At 37.3% G+C, this 19719-nt stretch overlaps 2 protein-coding genes across 5 annotated transcripts; both read left to right on the top strand.

Annotated features, from left to right (window-relative positions):
* Window positions 1-1225: 1225 nt before the first annotated feature.
* slc25a24l (solute carrier family 25 member 24, like) lies at window positions 1226-8267 on the top strand. Its single transcript, XM_028473060.1, has 10 exons — window positions 1226-1487; window positions 1578-1704; window positions 2065-2152; window positions 4381-4492; window positions 4571-4729; window positions 5697-5834; window positions 5924-6034; window positions 7569-7736; window positions 7801-7939; window positions 8013-8267. Exons 1-10 carry the CDS (start codon window positions 1365-1367, stop codon window positions 8198-8200), a joined length of 1353 nt encoding a protein of 450 aa, XP_028328861.1. The 5' UTR covers window positions 1226-1364; the 3' UTR covers window positions 8201-8267.
* A 1287-nt stretch (window positions 8268-9554) lies between these two features.
* Window positions 9555-19530, top strand: fubp1 (far upstream element (FUSE) binding protein 1). 4 transcript variants are annotated; one of them, XM_028472490.1, is made up of 19 exons: window positions 9555-9703; window positions 10100-10223; window positions 11148-11183; window positions 11267-11303; window positions 11390-11436; window positions 11515-11586; window positions 11665-11722; window positions 11810-11972; window positions 12077-12175; window positions 12443-12541; window positions 12641-12743; window positions 12949-13188; window positions 13324-13484; window positions 13556-13707; window positions 13951-14027; window positions 14132-14257; window positions 14587-14661; window positions 15077-15139; window positions 16322-19530. In XM_028472490.1, the coding sequence occupies exons 1-19, from the start codon at window positions 9611-9613 to the stop codon at window positions 16489-16491; spliced, it is 1995 nt and encodes a 664-aa protein (XP_028328291.1). In that variant the 5' UTR covers window positions 9555-9610; the 3' UTR covers window positions 16492-19530. The 4 variants fall into 4 exon arrangements, with proteins under 4 accessions (XP_028328291.1, XP_028328290.1, XP_028328292.1 ...); XM_028472489.1 differs by having other exon boundaries at window positions 12635-12743; XM_028472491.1 differs by having other exon boundaries at window positions 10100-10190; window positions 16322-17515.
* Window positions 19531-19719: the final 189 nt, after the last annotated feature.

The raw sequence follows: 19719 nt of genomic DNA, 5'->3' as shown, positions 1-19719 counted from the left end.
AAGGCATGCCAGTGCATCCATGACCAATGTTTGTGCAAGATCCACTTCTGCGAACCCAGGCGCCACCCAAAGATTCAAAGATTCAAAGTGTTTATTGTCGTGTGCAAAGTAAAGCAACATGTTTCCCTGTACAATGAAAGTTCTATTTTGCTCACCACACTGGATGCCACCAAAAAACAAGAACAGACAAATAAAGAGAAAAGTATAGTAACAATAATTATAATAATTTAAAAAGTAATAAATATAAATATTTACAAGGTAGAAAAGATAGAATGTACAAATGTAAATATGTATTTTCAATCCAAAAAAAAATATTTTCAATAAAAAAAAAGTATTTTCACTTAAAACAAGTGTTCAAAAGCAACTTGTTGGGTTTAAAGTATTTGTTTGCATTTTAAGCACTTTTTCCATGATTTTTTTTTTTTAAACTGAAGTAAAGTTTGTTTTGATAAAAACTGTTTTTTTTTGTTGATTGAAGCGATATTTTTTGGGATTAAATAATAAATTACACAACTATCCTACCCATAATATGGCCAAAATTACAAAAAAAAGTTTTAATCAAAAAATATATATATTTAAAAAAATTTATTGTTATGAAATATATATTTGCATTTGCACATTTTTTTTCTTTGATTTAAATGATGGCTTTTTTTATTTTTATTGAAATACTTTTTGGATTGAGTTGGAATTTTCCCTTAAAATTAGGATTTGGACATTTCAATTTATAATTTATTCATAATAGAGCACATAATCTATAAATGCGCTTTTATTGTCAGACAAAAAACAATGTATGCACAATTTTTAAACAAGAAAATAAATATGTATCTAATAATTTGTGAGGGCTAATGTATTTTCACCCCACCATTGGTAAATACAATCTAAACTCAAGAACAAATATATATATATATTTTTATTTTTTTCAATCAATTTTTTTTAATATAAATTCAAATGTTCAATGTTCAAATGCAAATTTATTTGGATGTCAAAATATATATTTATTTTTTAATTGAACTTAAGATTTATTTATTTCTAAACTGAAAATAGTTGTTTAATTGAACAATAAAGACACAAATCTACCTTCTTATTGGTCAGGGTATGAAAGTTTAAATCGTTACTTGAAAAACATGTTGACCGACAGCAGTGCTGGTGCTAATAGCGCCCCCTGCTGCTCTTTTGAACCAACTGCAGGTGATAAAACAGTGGTACAGTAATGTGACCTGCTCTTCACTGCATTGCCTCACAGCCTTTAGTGAGTCAGCGCCTACACAGACAGAGCTGCTGCTGTTTCATCTCACATCAAATCGACACAATATCTGCACAATAATTACCTCTTTATATCCTAAGAATTATTTTATGAATGTGCAATGGATCAGTTTCGTGGATTATTTGTAAAACTGGATCAGAACAAAGACGGGTTCGTGTCGGTGGCAGAGCTGCACAATGAAATGAAGAAACATGGAATCATCTCAGCAGACACCAAGGTCCAGGTATGACAGATGTATGATTTATATTACATTATAATGATTCAATGATTTATTGCATTTAAAACATGCATGCATGTTCTCTTCTCCATTCAGAAAATAATTGATTCTTATGACACAAACAAAGATGGCCTGCTGGACTACAAAGAGTTTTTGAGATATATGATGGACAGGGAGAAGAAATGGAAAATTCACTTTGTTGAACTTGATAAGAATAAGTGTGGTGAGTTGTAAAACTAATCATTATTATTATTATAACTGTTAAAGACAACAATCTCTTGTTTTTTTTTTTTTAATATATGTATATAATGAGACACAATGTATTTGATATTTGCTTGGCCTTTTTTTCTGTACAGTCCATAATCATTGTAAAAAAATAAATAAATGTCGTTTCCAAGGTGACCCGTTAAAGCCTGTTGGAAAAATATCACATTTGTTTATGGTACACAGTTATAGCACTTTAGTGACCCTTGCTCTCACAAGGAACCTGCAGGAACTTCGAACACAGTAATCTCGCGATAATTTTGCAGCGCAAACAGAGCTTCTTTCTGTTTGTAATTTTGTGCATTTCTTCTCTGATCAGGAGTGATTGACCAGGAGGACATCATATGCTTGTTTAAGGAGATAGGAGTGGTCATTTCAAAGCCGAATGCAAAAAAAATTATACAAATGTAAGACTCTTGTCTATTTCCCCTCATCGTTTCATTGATGCACTGAAATAATTCTTCATTTGGACACATAGTTTTGATTTGTTGCATGATAATCAAACATTTTATTAGGTCACATGCGCCCTCAAGCAGCAGTCATACTAAATATTAACTGTATTATACAGACAGAGGGGTACAAGCTTACTCCTCTGTCTGTATAATGCATTAATATATTAAATAAAGACTTGAGTCCGTTTCAAATGTTGGTTGTTTGGCATGAAAACGATATGTTATCTAACTATTACCAGTCTGGGCCCTACTTTGACAACAGGAATCAAGTTTCACCTAAAATTTGCTACGTTATGGACAATGTGATGGCATGAATAAGTGTCTTGTGCCGTTAAAAATGAGTTATAGTCCACCTGTGTGTGCATGTCTATGCAAAGTGCTAGTTTGACATTTGGAACAGGTGGCAATCCGTCCATGTGCGTGTGTCTGGCCTTCAGCTCACAAGGTTACACACAAAAATATCTACAGGTTAGACTTTCATTTAGCAACGATTAAAATGATCATATTATCCAAGAACTCACAAGAAACTATTCATTCATATTCATATTATCAGCCCACCAATATTATCGGCTGATATTTGAGATAAAATGAAATATCGGTAGACATCGGTATCAGTTTTTCAATATCGGTGGAAAAAAACAATATGTGCTGTTGTTTTAGAAAACACCATTATACACAAATGTGCCACTTTTTCCATGACTAAAGTTGAATAAATATTCTTATTTTGCATGGATAATGTCTATGTGTGAAGTATATCCAATGGGATTAACGTTAAAAGTAGGATAAACCTGTAAATTCAATGGAGTTATATATAATGTTACCTAGAATTAGCTGGAAGGGGGTGGGGCCTATGTATATATCGGAATATTTAGCAAAGATGAGGATCAAATACTCTAAAAAGTTACTATATTTTGAGTGCGTCATCCAAGAACTCACAGGAAACGTCATTTGTTGTTATGGTTACTGTAGCTGATTTGGCTATTTCTACTCTCTGTTGTCAAAATAGGGCTCTATATGTGTGCTTTGTAACAGCTTGGTCTTTGCAAAAACTATGCAATTATTATTTGATTTAAATAAATGAATCAGTTTCTGCAATCAAGCCTGTATCTTTTCCGTAAAGATAGGCGATATTGTCGGCTGATATTTGAGATAATATCGTTTTTTTTAATATCGGTGGAAAAAAAAACACGTGCTGTTGTTTGAGAAAACACATTAAACAAGAATGTGGCACTTTTTCCTTAACTAAAGTTGAATAGGTATTCTTGAATTGCACGGAAAATGTTTATTTGCCAAGTACATCCAATGGGATTAACGTTAAAAGTAGAAAGTTAACCTGTCATTTCCAAGGAGTTATATAAAATGTGACCTAAAAGTAGCTGTAGGGGGATGAGGTCTATGCACATATCGTAATATTTAGCAAAGATGAGGACCAAATACTCAAAAAAGATGTTACATTTCAAGTGTGTCATCCAAGAACTCACAGGTAATGTGTCATTTGTTGTCATATCTGGTAAGTGTAGCTGATTTGGCCATTTCTACTCTTTTTTGTCAAAATAGGGCTCTATATGTGTGCTTTATAACAGTTTGGTCTTTTAAAAAAAACAGTTATTGCATTTAAGCCTGTATCTTTTTCGTACAGATGGGCGATATTATCGGCCCACCAATATCATCTGCCGCTATTTGAAATAAAGAGTATTATTGGTCGACATCGCTATGGGTTTTTCAATATCGGTGGAAAAATATGAGCTGTTGTTTGAAAAAACATCATTAAACACGAATGTGTCACTTTTTCCTTAACTAAAGTTGAATAAGTATCCTTATTTTACGCGGATAATGTTTGTGAAGTACATCCAATGGGATTCATGTTAAAAGTAGGCTTAACCTGTAAATTTAATGGAGTTATATATAATGCGACCTAAAATTAGCTGGAGGGGGATGGGGCCTATGTATATATCGGAATAGGTTAATATCGGAAATTCAAAATGTAGTGTTGGGAAATATCGGCAATTGGATACTGGCAAAAAGATGATGTGAAAAATCTCTACTTTTTTACTTTGAACTACCTATTAAACATGAATTTCCCGTATATCTCAATTCAAGTATATCTATTCTTTATATAGACTAATGAAGACTTTGCACCATCATTGTCTTCGTTTCATGTTCACATTTGCTGTTGACAACAGGATGGACAGAGACAGTTCAATGACAGTTGACTGGGACGAGTTCCTGCATCACATCATCCTTAACCCGGTGGATAACATTGGAGAGCTTGTGTCGTCATGGAAACACAACCTGGTGCGATCACTTACTTATCTCCTATAGACGGATATGCTGTGCATGTGCAATTTTAATTGGTTGTTTGTGCTTCTGCAGGTGTTCGATGTAGGGGAGAGTCGTGCGATGCCCATCGAGATGCCAGAGGAAGCAACTGGTTTTGCTGCTTGGAGGACATTCGTCATGGCAGCCGGACTGGCCGATGCTGTGTCCCGTACTGTGACAGCACCCATTGACCGCTTAAAAACACAACTGCAGGTCAACTCTAAAACCAACACTTCTTTATTTAACTCACTGGGGGTCAGTTGAGGGATTTGAACCCATGATCTCCACAATGGTGGAAGGACCATTGCACTCCTGAGTAACACTGTGCCACTTTCGTGTTACCACAGGTTTTGTCATCTCAGCACAATAGACAATATATGTGTAATTGTGTGTTGTGCTGAGATGACGAAAACCTGTGGTTGCCATGAAGACAAATGTTTTTTTATTAGCATAATATTTTACAGGCTCTAACAGTGGGTCGTCACTGAAAGGAATGCAATGAATCGATGGTCATAAAATGCAGTAAAAAAAACAAAAAACAAAAAAAAAAACATTGGGATAAATAATCTACCCGTGTGAGGCTTTATTCAAATGAACCAAAAATGCTGATGATTATCTGAGAAGTGAGTTTATTGTGCAGTAAATAGTCTGTAATTTCAGTTATTTTTCACTTTTTACCGTGTTTGGTTGAATCTGGTGGTACATACTGTAAAAACATGCATTTTATACAAAGAATAAATAATGGTTTTAAATATTGATGGGTTTTTTTTTTTTTATTGAATTATGTTTTTTTGTGATTGCTCAAGACAAAACCTTAAAACCAGTTTACAGCAAGTAGGTGGGGTGCATTTGGTTTAAGCAAACACTTTAATCTTGAATATTGAGGAGATTTAAACACTTTCTGAATGACAAAGTAATTGTACTGTTGTATTTGACCATATTCTTCACTGCTATAGGAACTGCTCTTAGCTATAGGCACCTACTTTCATACGTCCATGGTGCCTTACATCAAAGACATCTTGTTGTCGGTTCATAGTTCTGCAAAATATCTGACCTTCCTTGATGAAGTTGGTAAAATCAAGGTTCTGGCATTATTGTTTGTTGTTATATTTTAATTTTGAGTGACCGCAGTGAAATATTTGCATTGCAAAAGGAATTAAGTCAACATTATTCCCTGCAGGTTCATGGATCGAAGGCTTTCTCGCAAGGCTTTCGGGAGATGAGGACTGGTGGTCTACGTTCCATGTGGCAAGGCAACGCTGTCAATGTACTGAAAGGAACACCACAGTCTACGTTGCAATGTCTCATCTATGCTCAGGTGAGACCCGGCAGGTCAGGCTCTCTTGTTTAAATGATTCATGAACAGATTCTTGTTTCACATGATGAGAAGTTCTTTGTGGTGTCCAGATGAAGCAGTTCACCCAAAGCAGAACACAGGAGACGCTCACGATTCAACAGCGCTTTGGATTAGGTTGCATCTCTGGAGCTGTTGCTCACGCCGCATTCTACCCCTTAGAGGTATCACAAATCAGACTTTCCTGTGCGGTTCTTAATCCTCCTATTACCCTTGGGGTGAATTTGACACCATTTAATGTTTATCATTCAAAAAATAATAGATTACTTTATTTTTTTGCTTCATATTTCATGACTTTTCCTAATTTGATGGAAACAATTGATTAAAGCAACATAGGGCAGGAATTGTGAGAAAATAAAACATGAATTTTAAGTCTTTAATGCTAATTGGTGATGAAGCGCTCACAACCAAAGAGAATAAACCCACACACATTTCTCTCTATTGCCTTGAACAGATTGTGTGATACATTCTGTACTGCTGTTCTGGGTACAAATTTCCCACGTAGTTTTGCAGCTGTGATGTCAAATGACACTGATGTGGGTTCTCGATGACTTGGAGATGCGGCCCAATACCCAGAAATAACGAAAAATGAGAAAAAGACAGCTTGAAGACTGAAAGAAGACAAGCATGGTGGACTAAACTACTGTTTGGTTCCACAGATGCATGTGCACAGGTCTGCTGCAGCAGGAAAGGAAGAACGTTGCGCGCAAACAACACTATGTGGCCAAATCAGACCACCAGTTCTAAATATCTGTCCAAACCCGACACGTCCAGTGCCGTTGGATCTCGTCCGGGTTCGGTCAGGTATCCATCCTCTAGTCACAGTCCTATCAGCTGTGCTCTGATCCTAAACAGTTGATGCGCCCCCCTTGCGGCGGCTTAGCTGATGGCTGCAGTTACACTTGGTCTCACTGGTCTCACTATGTAGTCTGATTTCTATATCCTGCCCTATGCTCCTTTAAGCATAAAATTATCATGATGGTATTTTTTCAATGTGGTGAACACATATAAAAGCTTGCATTGCAGTTTTTTTTAATCCAAACCATTCCTTGTTGTGCTCTGTGTGTATTGCAATATGCACGCTGTCTCTCTCTCTTAAAAATGTCCTCTCGGGAAAGATTTACTGTCAATGAGGTTTTGGAACAGCTCTTTCACAGTGAAAGTGACGTAGAGGAGAATGTGTCTAAGGCAGAGAATTGTGTTGAGCATCCTGGTTTGAGACACTCTCATCTGATGAGAATGAGAAAGGAAAGACCAACATCAATCAATACAGTTCATTCTGTGAGAGTCATGAATGTGCACCCCAAATTAGAAGCGATTTGGATGAAAGATTTACATGATACACAAACTCTAAAACTGTAAGTTTGACCTGACGGTGGTTCGAGAGAACAGGTCAAGGTTTCATTATGAAGTGGTTATTTATGTGTTCAAATGAACAAAGTTCAAATGTGTTAGTAATATTTGAGGATAATCGGAGGGTTAAAATGTAAAACTGTAAAAACCCTGAATTAATACTCTTATTCAGTCCCTGAAAAATATTTCTTCAATAAAATAGATAAAAGAGATGCGCATATTCATTGATTATGAAGTTTTATTGCTCAGTTTGTCCAATGTTTCAAACCTTATCTAACATATGACCATTTTCTCTTCATCTGTGAATTTTTAATGGTGATTTCTCTCCTTTTCTTTGCCTGACAGATGTTAAAAGTGAGACTAAACCTACAACAAGCTGGCAGTTATGCTGGCGTGTTATCATGCGCCCGATCAATTTACAGAGCCGAGTCTCTCTCTTCATTTTATAGAGGATTCAAACCGAGCATTCTCTGCATGATCCCCTATGCAGGAGTTGAATGTGCTGTCCATCAGGTAAGATCTGCATTAAAAATACAGCAGTACATAGAGATTATTACTGATCTTCCTCTTGTTGCAGTCAATTATGAGCTGGGCAAAGAGTGATCCAGCCTACAACAGTGACTCCAAGCTGTTTTTCTTCAGTTTTGTGGCTTTTGCCTCAGGACAAATGACCAGTTATCCACTAGCAGTCATCCGAACACAGCAGCAAGCACAAGGTATATCCTCTGTTTTCACTCACACTGCGATCAATAGAAGGTTTTTAACCTGCTTTTTCTTGCTTTCTTTCAGCTTTCAGCGCAGACACACGACCTGCAGCAGGTGTCCTTCCTGGTCTTATTGGGATATACCAAACACATGGATTTAGAGGATATTATAACGGTATGGGAGCCAGCTTCATGAGGGCCATTCCTTGTGCCTTAATAAATTACTCTCTTACTAAAAAATTTGAATCTGTTTTTGCTTCCATGGATTCTTGAGTAACAGAGAGATATACAAAAGCTGTAACTTTTGATTTTGGTGTAAGTCTACAATATACAACAATAATTTTTTTAGGTTCAAGCCAGTGCCTTGATACTACAAACTGTTAACTAGCAAAACATTGAATGTGTTTGTAAATGACCATTGAATGTATTAAAGGGTTTGTAATAAACATTATTTTCATATTGTCTGTGCCAGTTTTGTGCATACACTGTTATTCTTAGGTCTCTTTTTTTTTTTAATACTTTCTAAACCACTGGGAATATAGCTTGTAAGGCTTTTAAATGTTCAGTTATTATTTAGTTTCATGATAATTGTTTTTTGTTTTTCAAATTGTAAAACATTAAGAGAGAGCCAACAATTGAAATTGAAAAAAATGTATTTTGGGTTTTCATGCTTTCTGAAGAGTGAAATAAAAATGAGTCAGACATGTTACTTTAAAAGCCTAAAACCCCCTACGTGACCAATATAAAAAGTCTGCTGCTTTGTTCCAGTTCTTTGCGTAAAAGTAAAACAAAAATAAAACCAGTAGTTTGATTCTTCTTATCAGCAGTTGTTGTATGGGGTTAATTTTGATGGAAAATCTTGATTTAGTAAAAGTTTTAGCTTTTAAAAAATATGTTGTTGTTGTACAGAATTAGTCAATATTATGTATTTATGAGATAGTTTGTCAAAATCATTCACAATGATTGTAGTTGAAATAAAGGAGCTGTGCAATTTTGGGATATTCCAACCAAAATCACATCAAATCAATCTTAGTCGCTTTCTACATGTGAAAACATATCTGCAAATCATGTCTGTACATGAGGTATTAATAGATTACTGTCTATAGATAAGTCATATATATACAAAAGTCCTTATTTATAAATGATAAGATAATAGAGCATAAATGTAAAAAAACAATAAAAAAAATAAAGGGATGCTTAAGAAATAATCAGGCTGAGCATTATTTTAGAAAAGCTAAGATTCAAAGTATTTATTATCATGTACGCAGTAAAGAAACATGTTCCCCTGTACACACTGGATACCACAAAGATAAAGAGAAGAAAAGAAAAGAAGACAAGAAAAGAAAAGAGAAAAAAATAATAATGTTGATAATAATTGAAAAAATGAATTGGAAATATGGAAAGAAGGAGTTCCTCAGGGAAATATTTGACAAAAAAAGGTGGAGAACACCTGCTTAATGTTTTCTTAGTTTAAAATGTTAACGAACACTGGTCTGGCGGCAGTAGGTTTAGCTTGTTGTTGTGTCGAGAATCCTCTTCATCCTCTACCTAGCAACGTGCAGCATGTCCTCTAGCGATCTCGAGACATTTCTCGCGAGATCTCCCATCAACATCCCGCGAACCCAGGCCGCCATCTTGTCCCTCGTCGGAGCAGGATCAGACAGAGTAGCAGCAGCAGCAGTCATGTCTGACTACAGCAACGTGGCTCCTCCGTCCTCTAACAGCGGTGGGGGAATGAACGACGCTTTTAAAGATGCTCTTCAGCGAGCTCGACAGGTAAAGCACGTAGAATCTACAGGCGCTTAAGCCTATCCATAATCTTACAGCGCAAAAGTGTAGTTTTATTGTAGTTTTGCTGCCGTTCTACCGTCAGACGACTATTAGCTTAGCCAAGCTAACAAATGATGAGTAATGTCCGCTTCACAGGTGAATAAAGTAGTGCGTCAAGTCTTCTCGTGTGAACATATTGTAATTTATGCATCTGTTGTTAGTAAAACATGTTTGTTTTAAAGTAAATATGGGAATACTCGTTTAGCGTTAATCTCAAAGGTCTCCTTTGTTAGTGCGGATTTCCGGGCCCGAAGTTTAGGCCGCATGCTGTTCCCTACCAACACACACACTTTAGCAGAAAAAAATTATATTAATGTTTTTTGTCTTTTAATGTTTGTGTAGATCGCAGCTAAGATCGGTGGGGATGGTGTATCGGCCCCTTCAAGCGGGGATTTCGGATACGGAGGCCAGAAAAGGCCCCTGGAGGACGCTGGTGGGTATTTTCCCATGCCTAAACTGAATATCGGTCAGTGACTCAAATCGATCTGCAAATATAGATGAATACTGCCTGCCTGTGTGTTAATTACAAGTTACCTGGCTTCTGTGCATATAAGTGTAACACATTTTTTTTGTGCTAAATTTGTGATCATGGCATCTTGTATTTCACTGTAAAAGCATATAAATTAATTGTTCTGATTTCTAATTCTGTTATTTTTTCTATATATTTTAAAAAATAAACTTTTTGGGTAATACTCTTTGCTTCCCATTGTATCTCCACCTCCTTGTTTGATGCAATTACTGAAAAGCTAAATGTCTCCAAAGCCTATTAAAAATGCTTTATTGGGTTTAAGTAAGTTAAATTGTGTAAATAAATTATTTTTAAATGCTTCGAAATCAAAACGATCTGCTCAAATCTCACAAGATTAAGCAGTACCAAGTTAAACGTAACTATTTTTGCTTTTTTTTTTTTTTTGCTAAACTGCTTTTAAGAGCAGTCGCCTCTTTAAGAGGGTCCACGTTGCCTCATGGTGAGAGAACAGGCACATGTGTTTAAATGAGTGATTACATGTTGGCCTCAGCCGGAGTGAGTTTGTTAGAAGAAAGATAAGTGCACTTTTAGTATTAACAAAAATAATTGAAATACAGATTTATCCTTATAGGCAATATTGTAATTTTCTATACTGCATAAAAAACTTGATATGTCACATAGGTCTGATATTCTGTGTTTATGTAGCTGAAGTTTATATTCCTAATTATATATAGAATGTAAAGTCTAATATTTTTCATTTTTATATGTCAAGATAAACATTTTGGACTAATCTTTTAGATTAGTAATTATTTTAATTAAAAAGAAATACACACAATTCTATATCTGGAGACTGGTATAATTGAATAAAATAGTTGTTGTACTAACTATGTGATGCTTAAGCTGCATGTTATGTTTTTACAGATCAACCTGAGACAAAAAAAGTTGCGACAAATGATGGTGAGTCACTTGAAGATTTTGAACTTTGATTTATGAAAAGACAGCAGATCCGGTGAGACTAACCATATTTTGTCCAATCTAAGCCTTCGCCGCTATGGGAGGAATGGGTGGTCCCCCAAGGTATGAAAGTTTAATATTAGACATAATGATCTATGACCACAGGACCTCCATGAGTGAATCATATTGTTTTTTTCCCCCCTCATTAGAACGGCATCAGAAGAGTTTAAAGTCCCAGACGGCATGGTTGGCTTTAGTAAGTTGCTGTGAAAAATGTTACTAATATCAATATGGAAATCATACTGTAATCTAATTAATCCAACTCCTCTTGTAGTAATTGGAAGAGGTGGCGAACAGATTTCACGCCTTCAGCAGGAATCTGGATGTAAAATACAGATTGCACCTGGTAGGTGTTAATGCTAATTAATGAGTTTATGAATTCGCATTATTTAAAAGCATTGACATTAAAATATTTGTGTCACAGACAGTGGAGGAATGCCAGATAGGTCTGTGACTTTAACAGGATCACCAGACTCCATTCTGTAAGTTTTAGACCGTCACCGTATTGTATAATACCTTTTGTGCATAACTGCTTTTCACAATAGTGGAATTTGCTTTTATTCCTGTAGAACTGCCAAGAGATTACTAACAGACATAGTAGAAAAAGGACGACCTGCACCAGCTTTCCACCACAACGATGGTCCAGGGATGACGGTTCAGGAGGTAATGGTCCCTTCTTCGAAAGCCGGACTCGTCATTGGAAAGGGAGGGGAAACTATTAAAAGCCTTCAGGTAAGTGATGAGTCAACGTGCAAAAAAACAAGAAATGTCTATTGGAAGGCTGCCCAGCCAAAATATTGTTTATTTATTTACATTTTGTTAAATTTGACTTGTAGGAACGAGCTGGAGTCAAAATGGTCATGATTCAGGATGGACCCCAGAACACTGGTGCAGACAAACCTCTGCGCATTTCAGGAGATCCTTTTAAGGTTCAGGTGAGCTTTCTCTGAGGTCTCCATTGCATATCTAATATTAAACCTCATTTTGTTTTTTGTTGTTAATTCCTATTTAAACAGCTATGCACAAAGTATTCTGACTTTTGTCATTTAGAACTAGCTTAAGACCTAATTGTCTTGACGCTTAAAGACCATTTGATATTTTTTCATCTGTCATTGGTCCTTGTAATGTGGCTAGTATGGTGTAAAATTTTAACATGTTTGTGTAATTGATGGCCATGCTGCATTTTCATTTTTTTGTTACAGCAAGCAAAGGAGATGGTGATGGAGCTCATCAGGGAACAAGGCTTCAGGGAACAGAGGGGGGAGTATGGCTCGAGAGTCGGTGGTGGGGACAGTTTAGATGTGAGTATTTTGCCCACTTTACACATAAGTTAAAACAGTTTGGACCTGATCTTAACTTATACTTACCACATTGCCTTTTTTGTGTTTTTTTGGGTGGAGGTTCCCGTTCCACGATTTGCTGTCGGCATTGTCATTGGAAGAAGTGGGGAAATGATCAAGAAAATCCAAAGTGATACAGGAGTTAGAATTCAGTTTAAACCAGGTAAAATGGTGGCTCTAAATCGGCGGAAGTATAAAAAAAATTTTGGTCAATGATGACAAACCATGCACCACGCTGACAAGCTGATGTATAAAACCTTAATTAGCCTGAGACCTAATATCTTTATGCTATAAAACGTTACTTGTAAATGCGTTAAATGGTAATTGTTTCTGTTACTCCAGTCTAATGCTACATTTCCTGCCAACAGATGATGGCAGTGCTCCAGACAGGATAGCACAGATCATGGGTCCACCTGACCAAGCACAACACGCAGCAGAAATCATCTCCGACCTGCTGAGGAGTGTCCAGTCTGGTGGGCCACCAGGGCACGGCGGAGGCAGGGGCCGAGGCCGGGGGCAGGGAAACTGGAACATGGGGCCACCTGGTGGACTGCAGGAGTTCAGCTTCACAGTTCCAACAATGAAGACTGGCCTCATCATTGGAAAAGGTAAGAAACAACACAGATTGAGCACTTAATACAAGAAAATGTAATTGATACTTATCGAAGTTCAGAAAAAAAATGTTTTGTCAATCCAGTCTCTATATTTTGTTTTATATTGTTTTTTTTTTTTTAATATTTTAGGTGGCGAGACCATCAAGGGCATCAGTCAGCAGTCTGGAGCAAGAATCGAGCTGCAGCGTAATCCTCCTCCAAACTCTGATCCCAACCTAAAGATGTTCACCATCAGAGGGTCTCCTCAACAGATCGATTATGCCAGGCAGCTGGTAGAGGAAAAGATTGGGGTGAGGACCATCTCCTCTCTTCTCAGCAGGTTAGATTGCAACAAATTCAGCTAAATAGTTTGTCTATTTAGGGTCCAGTCACACCAATGGGTGGCCCTCATGGACCCCCTGGTCCACATGGAGGACCCGGCCCCCATGGGCCACCAGGTCCGCCCGGCCCACCTGGAGCGCCCATGGGTCCATACAACCCTGGACCATACAATCAAGGACCTCCAGGACCACAGTGAGTAAATAGTCAAGGAAAACAGTGAAAGGTTACTTAATAGTGCATCAAGTTACCTTTTTTAACTTTAATTTAAAATGAAATATCAACAGCTTCTTATGTGCTAAAATATTAGTGTCGCTTTGATCTAGACCCCCAAATTCAGAGCTCGAGACTATTTGTTAGGACTTTATTATGACGCTAACCATTTCTAATTTAATTATAAAGTGGAAAGTTAACTGGCACTTAATTTCTTTTAACCAGTGGTCCTCCTGCTCCTTATCAACCTCAAGGATGGGGCAACGGTTACCCACAATGGCAGCAAGGACAGCCTGATCCAAGTGAGTATTTAAGTCATTATTGCATTTGATGATGAGCTGTTGTCTCATGGTCATTCATATCTTGTACGTTGTCCTTGGTTAAAACCTTGTTTGTATGTATCCAGACAAAGCAGCAGCTGATGCCAATGCTGCAGCGTGGGCAGCCTACTATGCACAGTGTGGCCAGCAGCCCCAGGCTCCCATGACCCCGACCGGTGGAGCTCCTGGAACGTCTCAACCAAACGGCCAAGGTAACAAACGTCTGCTTCACGTAATGGTGCCAGTGTGGCTTCATGTTAGGGAAGCAAAGGTTATTACAGTGTTAGTGTAGCTACTAGCTCAGCAGATTAACTGTGGTAGTGTTCTGTGCTCATGTCGTACTGGTGGTGAATTGGTTTCGTCATTAAATTCATTTTGCTTTCGCAGAGGCGTCTTTTTTTTATTTTTTACATTTTTTTTTTTTTTTTTAAAGGAAAGACAGGATAGTTTTTCTACCCTTCCTAGGCAGACAGGCCAACCCAGGCAGGTGGAGGACTGCTGAGAATGATGTACTAATTACAAGTACCGTTCTTTTTAACAGGTGACCCACAGGCTCCAGGTCAGAGTGGACAGGCAGATTACTCCAAGGCCTGGGAGGAATATTACAAGAAAATGGGTATATAATTGTAGTCTCAGTGTACACTTAACACCAGACAGTCTAAACAGCTCCTAGGCCCTCAGTCAGGTTCTTTTTCAGGTCTGGGCTGTTGTCAGCATGGTGTGCTGTGGGGCGTTTTTAATGAGCCCGCACTCGGTTTAAATCTGATGCCTGTGCTGTTTAGACTGTGACATTTTGACTGTCCACAGGACTGAGCTGTTGACACAGAACCACCATTATGAGCCTAGAGTAGCCTATTTACAAAACTCAGGACATCACTCATGTTCAAATGCCAAAAATGTTTGCATTTGCATTGACTGTGTTTAGGGTTAAATGATGAACATGTTTGGGGAATTAAACAAATGTAGATTTTTTTTTTTTGTGTTTACGTGTTTGTCTACTGGGTGCATTGACATAGATTTGATTTTTCCAGGTCAGCAAAGTCAACAACCTCAAGACTACACTAAAGCCTGGGAAGAGTATTACAAAAAACAAGGTGATGACTTCTAAATAATGCAACGGTTCAAGTGTTGGATAGAGTTTAAAGGTGTTTTTTTATAAAAAGTCTATTTTTAATGGGTTTTCCTGAGGTGACTATTTGGATTATGTCTGACTCTGAGATACATATTTTTAGTCTGCCAATTTCTTTATTTATTGTACATGCATATGAAAAACGTAGTGGAGATGCAATGATGTTGAAGTAGAAAAACGAGGCACGTAGATTTTTAGCTGAACGGGTGGTTGGCTTTTCTAGCAGCCCTCTGCCGTAGAGATGCTGCCACAACCACCACCCAACAAAAACAGAAGGTTTCTGACCTGCCACCCTAAAGAAAAGGTGGCATGTTCGTTCCCCTTCTTACAAATGTTTGTTTCAATGTTTTAAAACATAATTAAAGCTGTCATTAGTGACATTGTTATGAAGAAGATCATACAGATTAAAAAAACAAAAACAAGTTAAGCAGGTTAGGTAGCCTCTTGCTCGTCAGAATCAAAAATGTCTGATAGCAATATACGCTATAAATCTTTATTTTTAAATCAAATGAAGTCAGACTAGAAGTTCGGGGTTAAATCTGCTGATGAAAAATGCCACACAGGCACATTTATTAACAAACTGCTGCACAATATGTGCCATTTGTCTTTTTTCCCCTATAAGGGACAGCATGTGTGAGTGAGTTCTGTAGTGTGGCTTGTTTGGTTTGGTCTGTGTTAGGACGCACTCCATCAAACTGTGCTTTACATGTTCTGAGAAGTAGTGAAAGCAGCGACTCCTAAAACGAGTGTTTTAATTCAAAATCAGCTATTAAAAATATATATATGTAGCAATATTGTAATTTTCTAAATCGGCAAAATAGAAATGTCAATATATCTTGAAACTCGATATATTCCCAGCACTAGTTTCTAGTGAGAAAAAAATACTGGCATGATGGAAAATCTTTTAAAATAATTTATTTAGGCTAAAATGCAATGGCTACGTTTTTAACTATTGTTAGCCAACAGGTGTCGCCTTAGTGCAGATATTTGAGTCCAGGCTCTACTTATAATAAAATCATTTAGCATTATACTTGAGGTGTTTAACGACCAACATTGAATGACAGTTTTGTCTTTATTCGGTTTTATAAGCTTAAGTCGTGTTGTATCTCGCTTGTTTAATCAAGCTTTGTTTCTTGTTTTGCTGCAGGTCAAGCCGCTCCTCAGGCCACGCCAGCAGCTCCAGCCTCTCAGCCAGGAGGTCAGCCCGACTACAGCGCTGCCTGGGCTGAGTACTACCGGCAACAGGCTGCATACTACGGCACAGCAAACCCACAACCTATGGGTGGAGCGCCACAAGCCCCTCAGGTACACATGTGATAAGAACGTGCCCTCTACTACATTCATGTACACTAATTTGATGTGTGCCTTAACCCCTCATTACCCCCTCAGGTTTTTACAGGGTTCCAGTGAACGCAGCAGCACTTCAACACTAACCCACAATCACTTCTTTCCCACACAGGGATGCTGAGCCTACTGTTTCTGCTCTTAACATGCAATGTATTTTCTATGTATTTCCTCTGCACAGGGCCAGTAATGTGAAGCGGACATAAAGTAAATGCTACATTGTCGAAACAAAATCCCTTTGTTAAATGTTTGGATGCTGACGCCTTGATGAAGATCTTAAATTTCCTTGGTTTCAAAGTGTTTCACATAGATGGCAGATAACCCGGTGAACACGTCCTCTGATTTTTTTTTTTTTCTTCTTTTGATTTTTTTGTTCTTGTAAATGCTTTGTTTTTATTGAAGTAATTTTTCATGTGGTCATTCCAGCCATGTATCTACAATACCTGTTTAGAATTCATGTTTAATGAACTGTAGACATTACTGTGTATATCATCTCAGTTTTAAAATGCTATTGCCTGTTGTGTTTTTGCAATAAAACAAACTGAAACCTCCTGTGTTGGTAAGTTGGGGTTATATTGAGCTAGTATCAGTTCTTGTATCATGTGGGTGGGGTGGGGGCTGGATTTATTTCATAAAAAAGGCCACGTTACTCTGTCCTGTCTCTTTCCAACTGTCTTTAAGGCTGTTAGATAGACAATATGCGCACAGTGATCCAGCAGACGTCCTTGTTGATGTTTTTCTCCACACTCACTGACTCCCCCGTCATTAGCAGTAGATAAATGTTGAACAGAAAGTCTGATGATGGGTTTCTCTGTGTCGTATCTCATGCATTACTTGCGTTGCTGTGGTACTCTTCTTGCCTGTTGCTGGTTATTTGCTTGACATGTGAGGTAGTATGCACTGTATTTTTGCCTTGATAGCCACTTCCTCTTCCACAGGCAAGGTTAGGAAAAGCGGTAAGCATGTAGTAATTATAAAATGTTGTTTAAAAGATACAGTTGAAAGAATCGTTGCCTTTGTTGTAGTTCTATTCAAAGTTTTTTCTTGCTGTTCTTTTTGCAGGACAGTCAGGTAATTTTTCACTGTATCAAAGAAAAATGCGTTTGTCTGGATTGATTGTGACCTAACTCACATGACTAAATTTGTCTTTTGTTTTTCTTTTTTTTTAATTGTTTTCCTCTCTAAAAAGATGTTTTTTGAAATTTGAATTGATTGCAAAAAGTTACATTTTTGCTGTGCCCGGTCTGTTGGTGTTTATCCAGTTATAGGAGTGTAGGTGTTGTAGGGTCGGGTGGCTAAGCAGTCTCCATCCATCAGTTTAGGCCTCCTGTAATGTAAGTACAAAAGAATGCTCTTTTTTAATGTATGTTTTATGAGCTGCAACACGTATGACTTTTTTTTTTGTCAAATGTTGCCATTCAACCCCATGCCCTGGGTAAGTATGAAATGTTTTAAGGAGAAGCATAGTGTACTAGAGTTGATGCTTTTTGTAATCTGTTTCTGAGATTGATCTAGATTTTGTGTGACTGCCTATTGCATAACTCCTGAAGCTTTTGTCGATTGTGTAGGAAAGGTCTTGGTGTCAGGTTGAGGGTTTGAATGTCAGCAACTGTTATTCTGATGAGAGGAATTGTTTCAGATGTGAGGTTATTTGTGTTTTTGTTTTGCGTTCTGAATCTCTGATCTGCTATCTAAAGTGCTATTTCCTTTAAATGAAATGCCATATATTCTAATGTGGAGAACTGAATGACTATAGTGTAGCATGCCAAGGTGCTTCACACCTATAAAACCATGTGAAATGTGAATAGAGAAAATCATTTTGACTAGCTCAGTGTTGATTCATTTTTTTTTTTTGTTCTAAATGAGCACTGTTCTAAAGGCTGTTGAAAAGTCAAAAAGCAAAATTGAATTGTTCATTGACGCCAAACAGTGCAATCTATATATATTTGATCTTTGCAGTGTCGTCCCTGACCTTGCATCTTAGGTTCTGCTGCAATAACACAGGTAAGCAAAACTGTAGGAAATGCAGCAATAACTGATATACATGCAAATAGTTGCTTACCTGCGTCATGACAATGCCTGATTAACTTTTATGAAATGTCCTGAATATATGAAAATTTAATCTGAAAATGTAGGGTTTTTAACTTCTCTCCAATGAATGAATTGCATGAATCGCTATGCTTTTAAAGTGACTTTTCCCATTAATGGTTGCATAGAACTTTGTTTTTTTGTTATATTGGAATATTTACTATTGGAATCTCTTTGTCCCCCTGGTAAGTCTTCAGCAGCAGTGTATTGATGCCTCAGATTGGTTTATCAAACTGCATGCCATACAATCCTATTGGCAAAAAATGGTTTAATACATGACTTTGTGAAACGTTTCCGTGGTGTTATCTGCCCTCATGCGCAGTGCAAAGCTAATATTGAAATGCTGCTGCCTTCACTTCTCACTCACAGTGTTGGAGGATGCTGCAGGCTTAGGTCGTAGAATCAGGCCGTGTCGTAGTTTGTCCCCAAAAGGAGGAATCCTTTGAATCAATCCAACTGCTGAACGTAGACCGTTCAAGAGCTCCAGTGATAAGGTAAACCAAATGAAACATAAAAGAAACGGCAACGCAATGAATTTCTATATTTTGTAACTGCAAAGTATTGGTTGGCCACATGTTATTTTCTGCCTGGATTGATTGTTCATTGTTGACGGTGCATTTAGCTGTTTGATGTTTTGAATGCCTAGAAAGGAATGTTGGATAAGGACAGGAACTGGTTTTTCAATGAAGCCTTTTAAAGCAGGATATTTTGGGAGTTCATTTTTAAAAACACTTCTCTGTAGTAAATGGTTATTTTCTGTTTGAAATGCTTAGTGTTTCAACACAATACGAAGGGGTGTAGAAGACGAAAACAAGGAGCATGGCTTAGAGGTAAATGAGGTTTTTGTGTTCTGTACCATATATCCACAAGTTTGTTTTTTAAAATGAAATGTTGCCTTGTGCACTAAATAAACTTGTAACAAAAGCTACACTCATGTCTGTCCTATACTGAATGGGTTCAACGGTGTTGTGTAATAAATCAAACTGCAACAGAGTTTAAAGATTCGAGATGAAAACTAATGAATAAAAAAAACCTCTTTCTTAAACATCAGCTAATTCTTACACGTAGCTTTGCCTTCCTCTAATGAAAAATGCTTTGAATTCAAAGTAAAAT

The sequence above is a fragment of the Gouania willdenowi genome, chromosome 17, assembly GCF_900634775.1.
Source record: "Gouania willdenowi chromosome 17, fGouWil2.1, whole genome shotgun sequence".
NCBI lineage: Eukaryota > Metazoa > Chordata > Actinopteri > Blenniiformes > Gobiesocidae > Gouania > Gouania willdenowi.
This window is presented reverse-complemented; position numbering and strand designations above follow the sequence as displayed.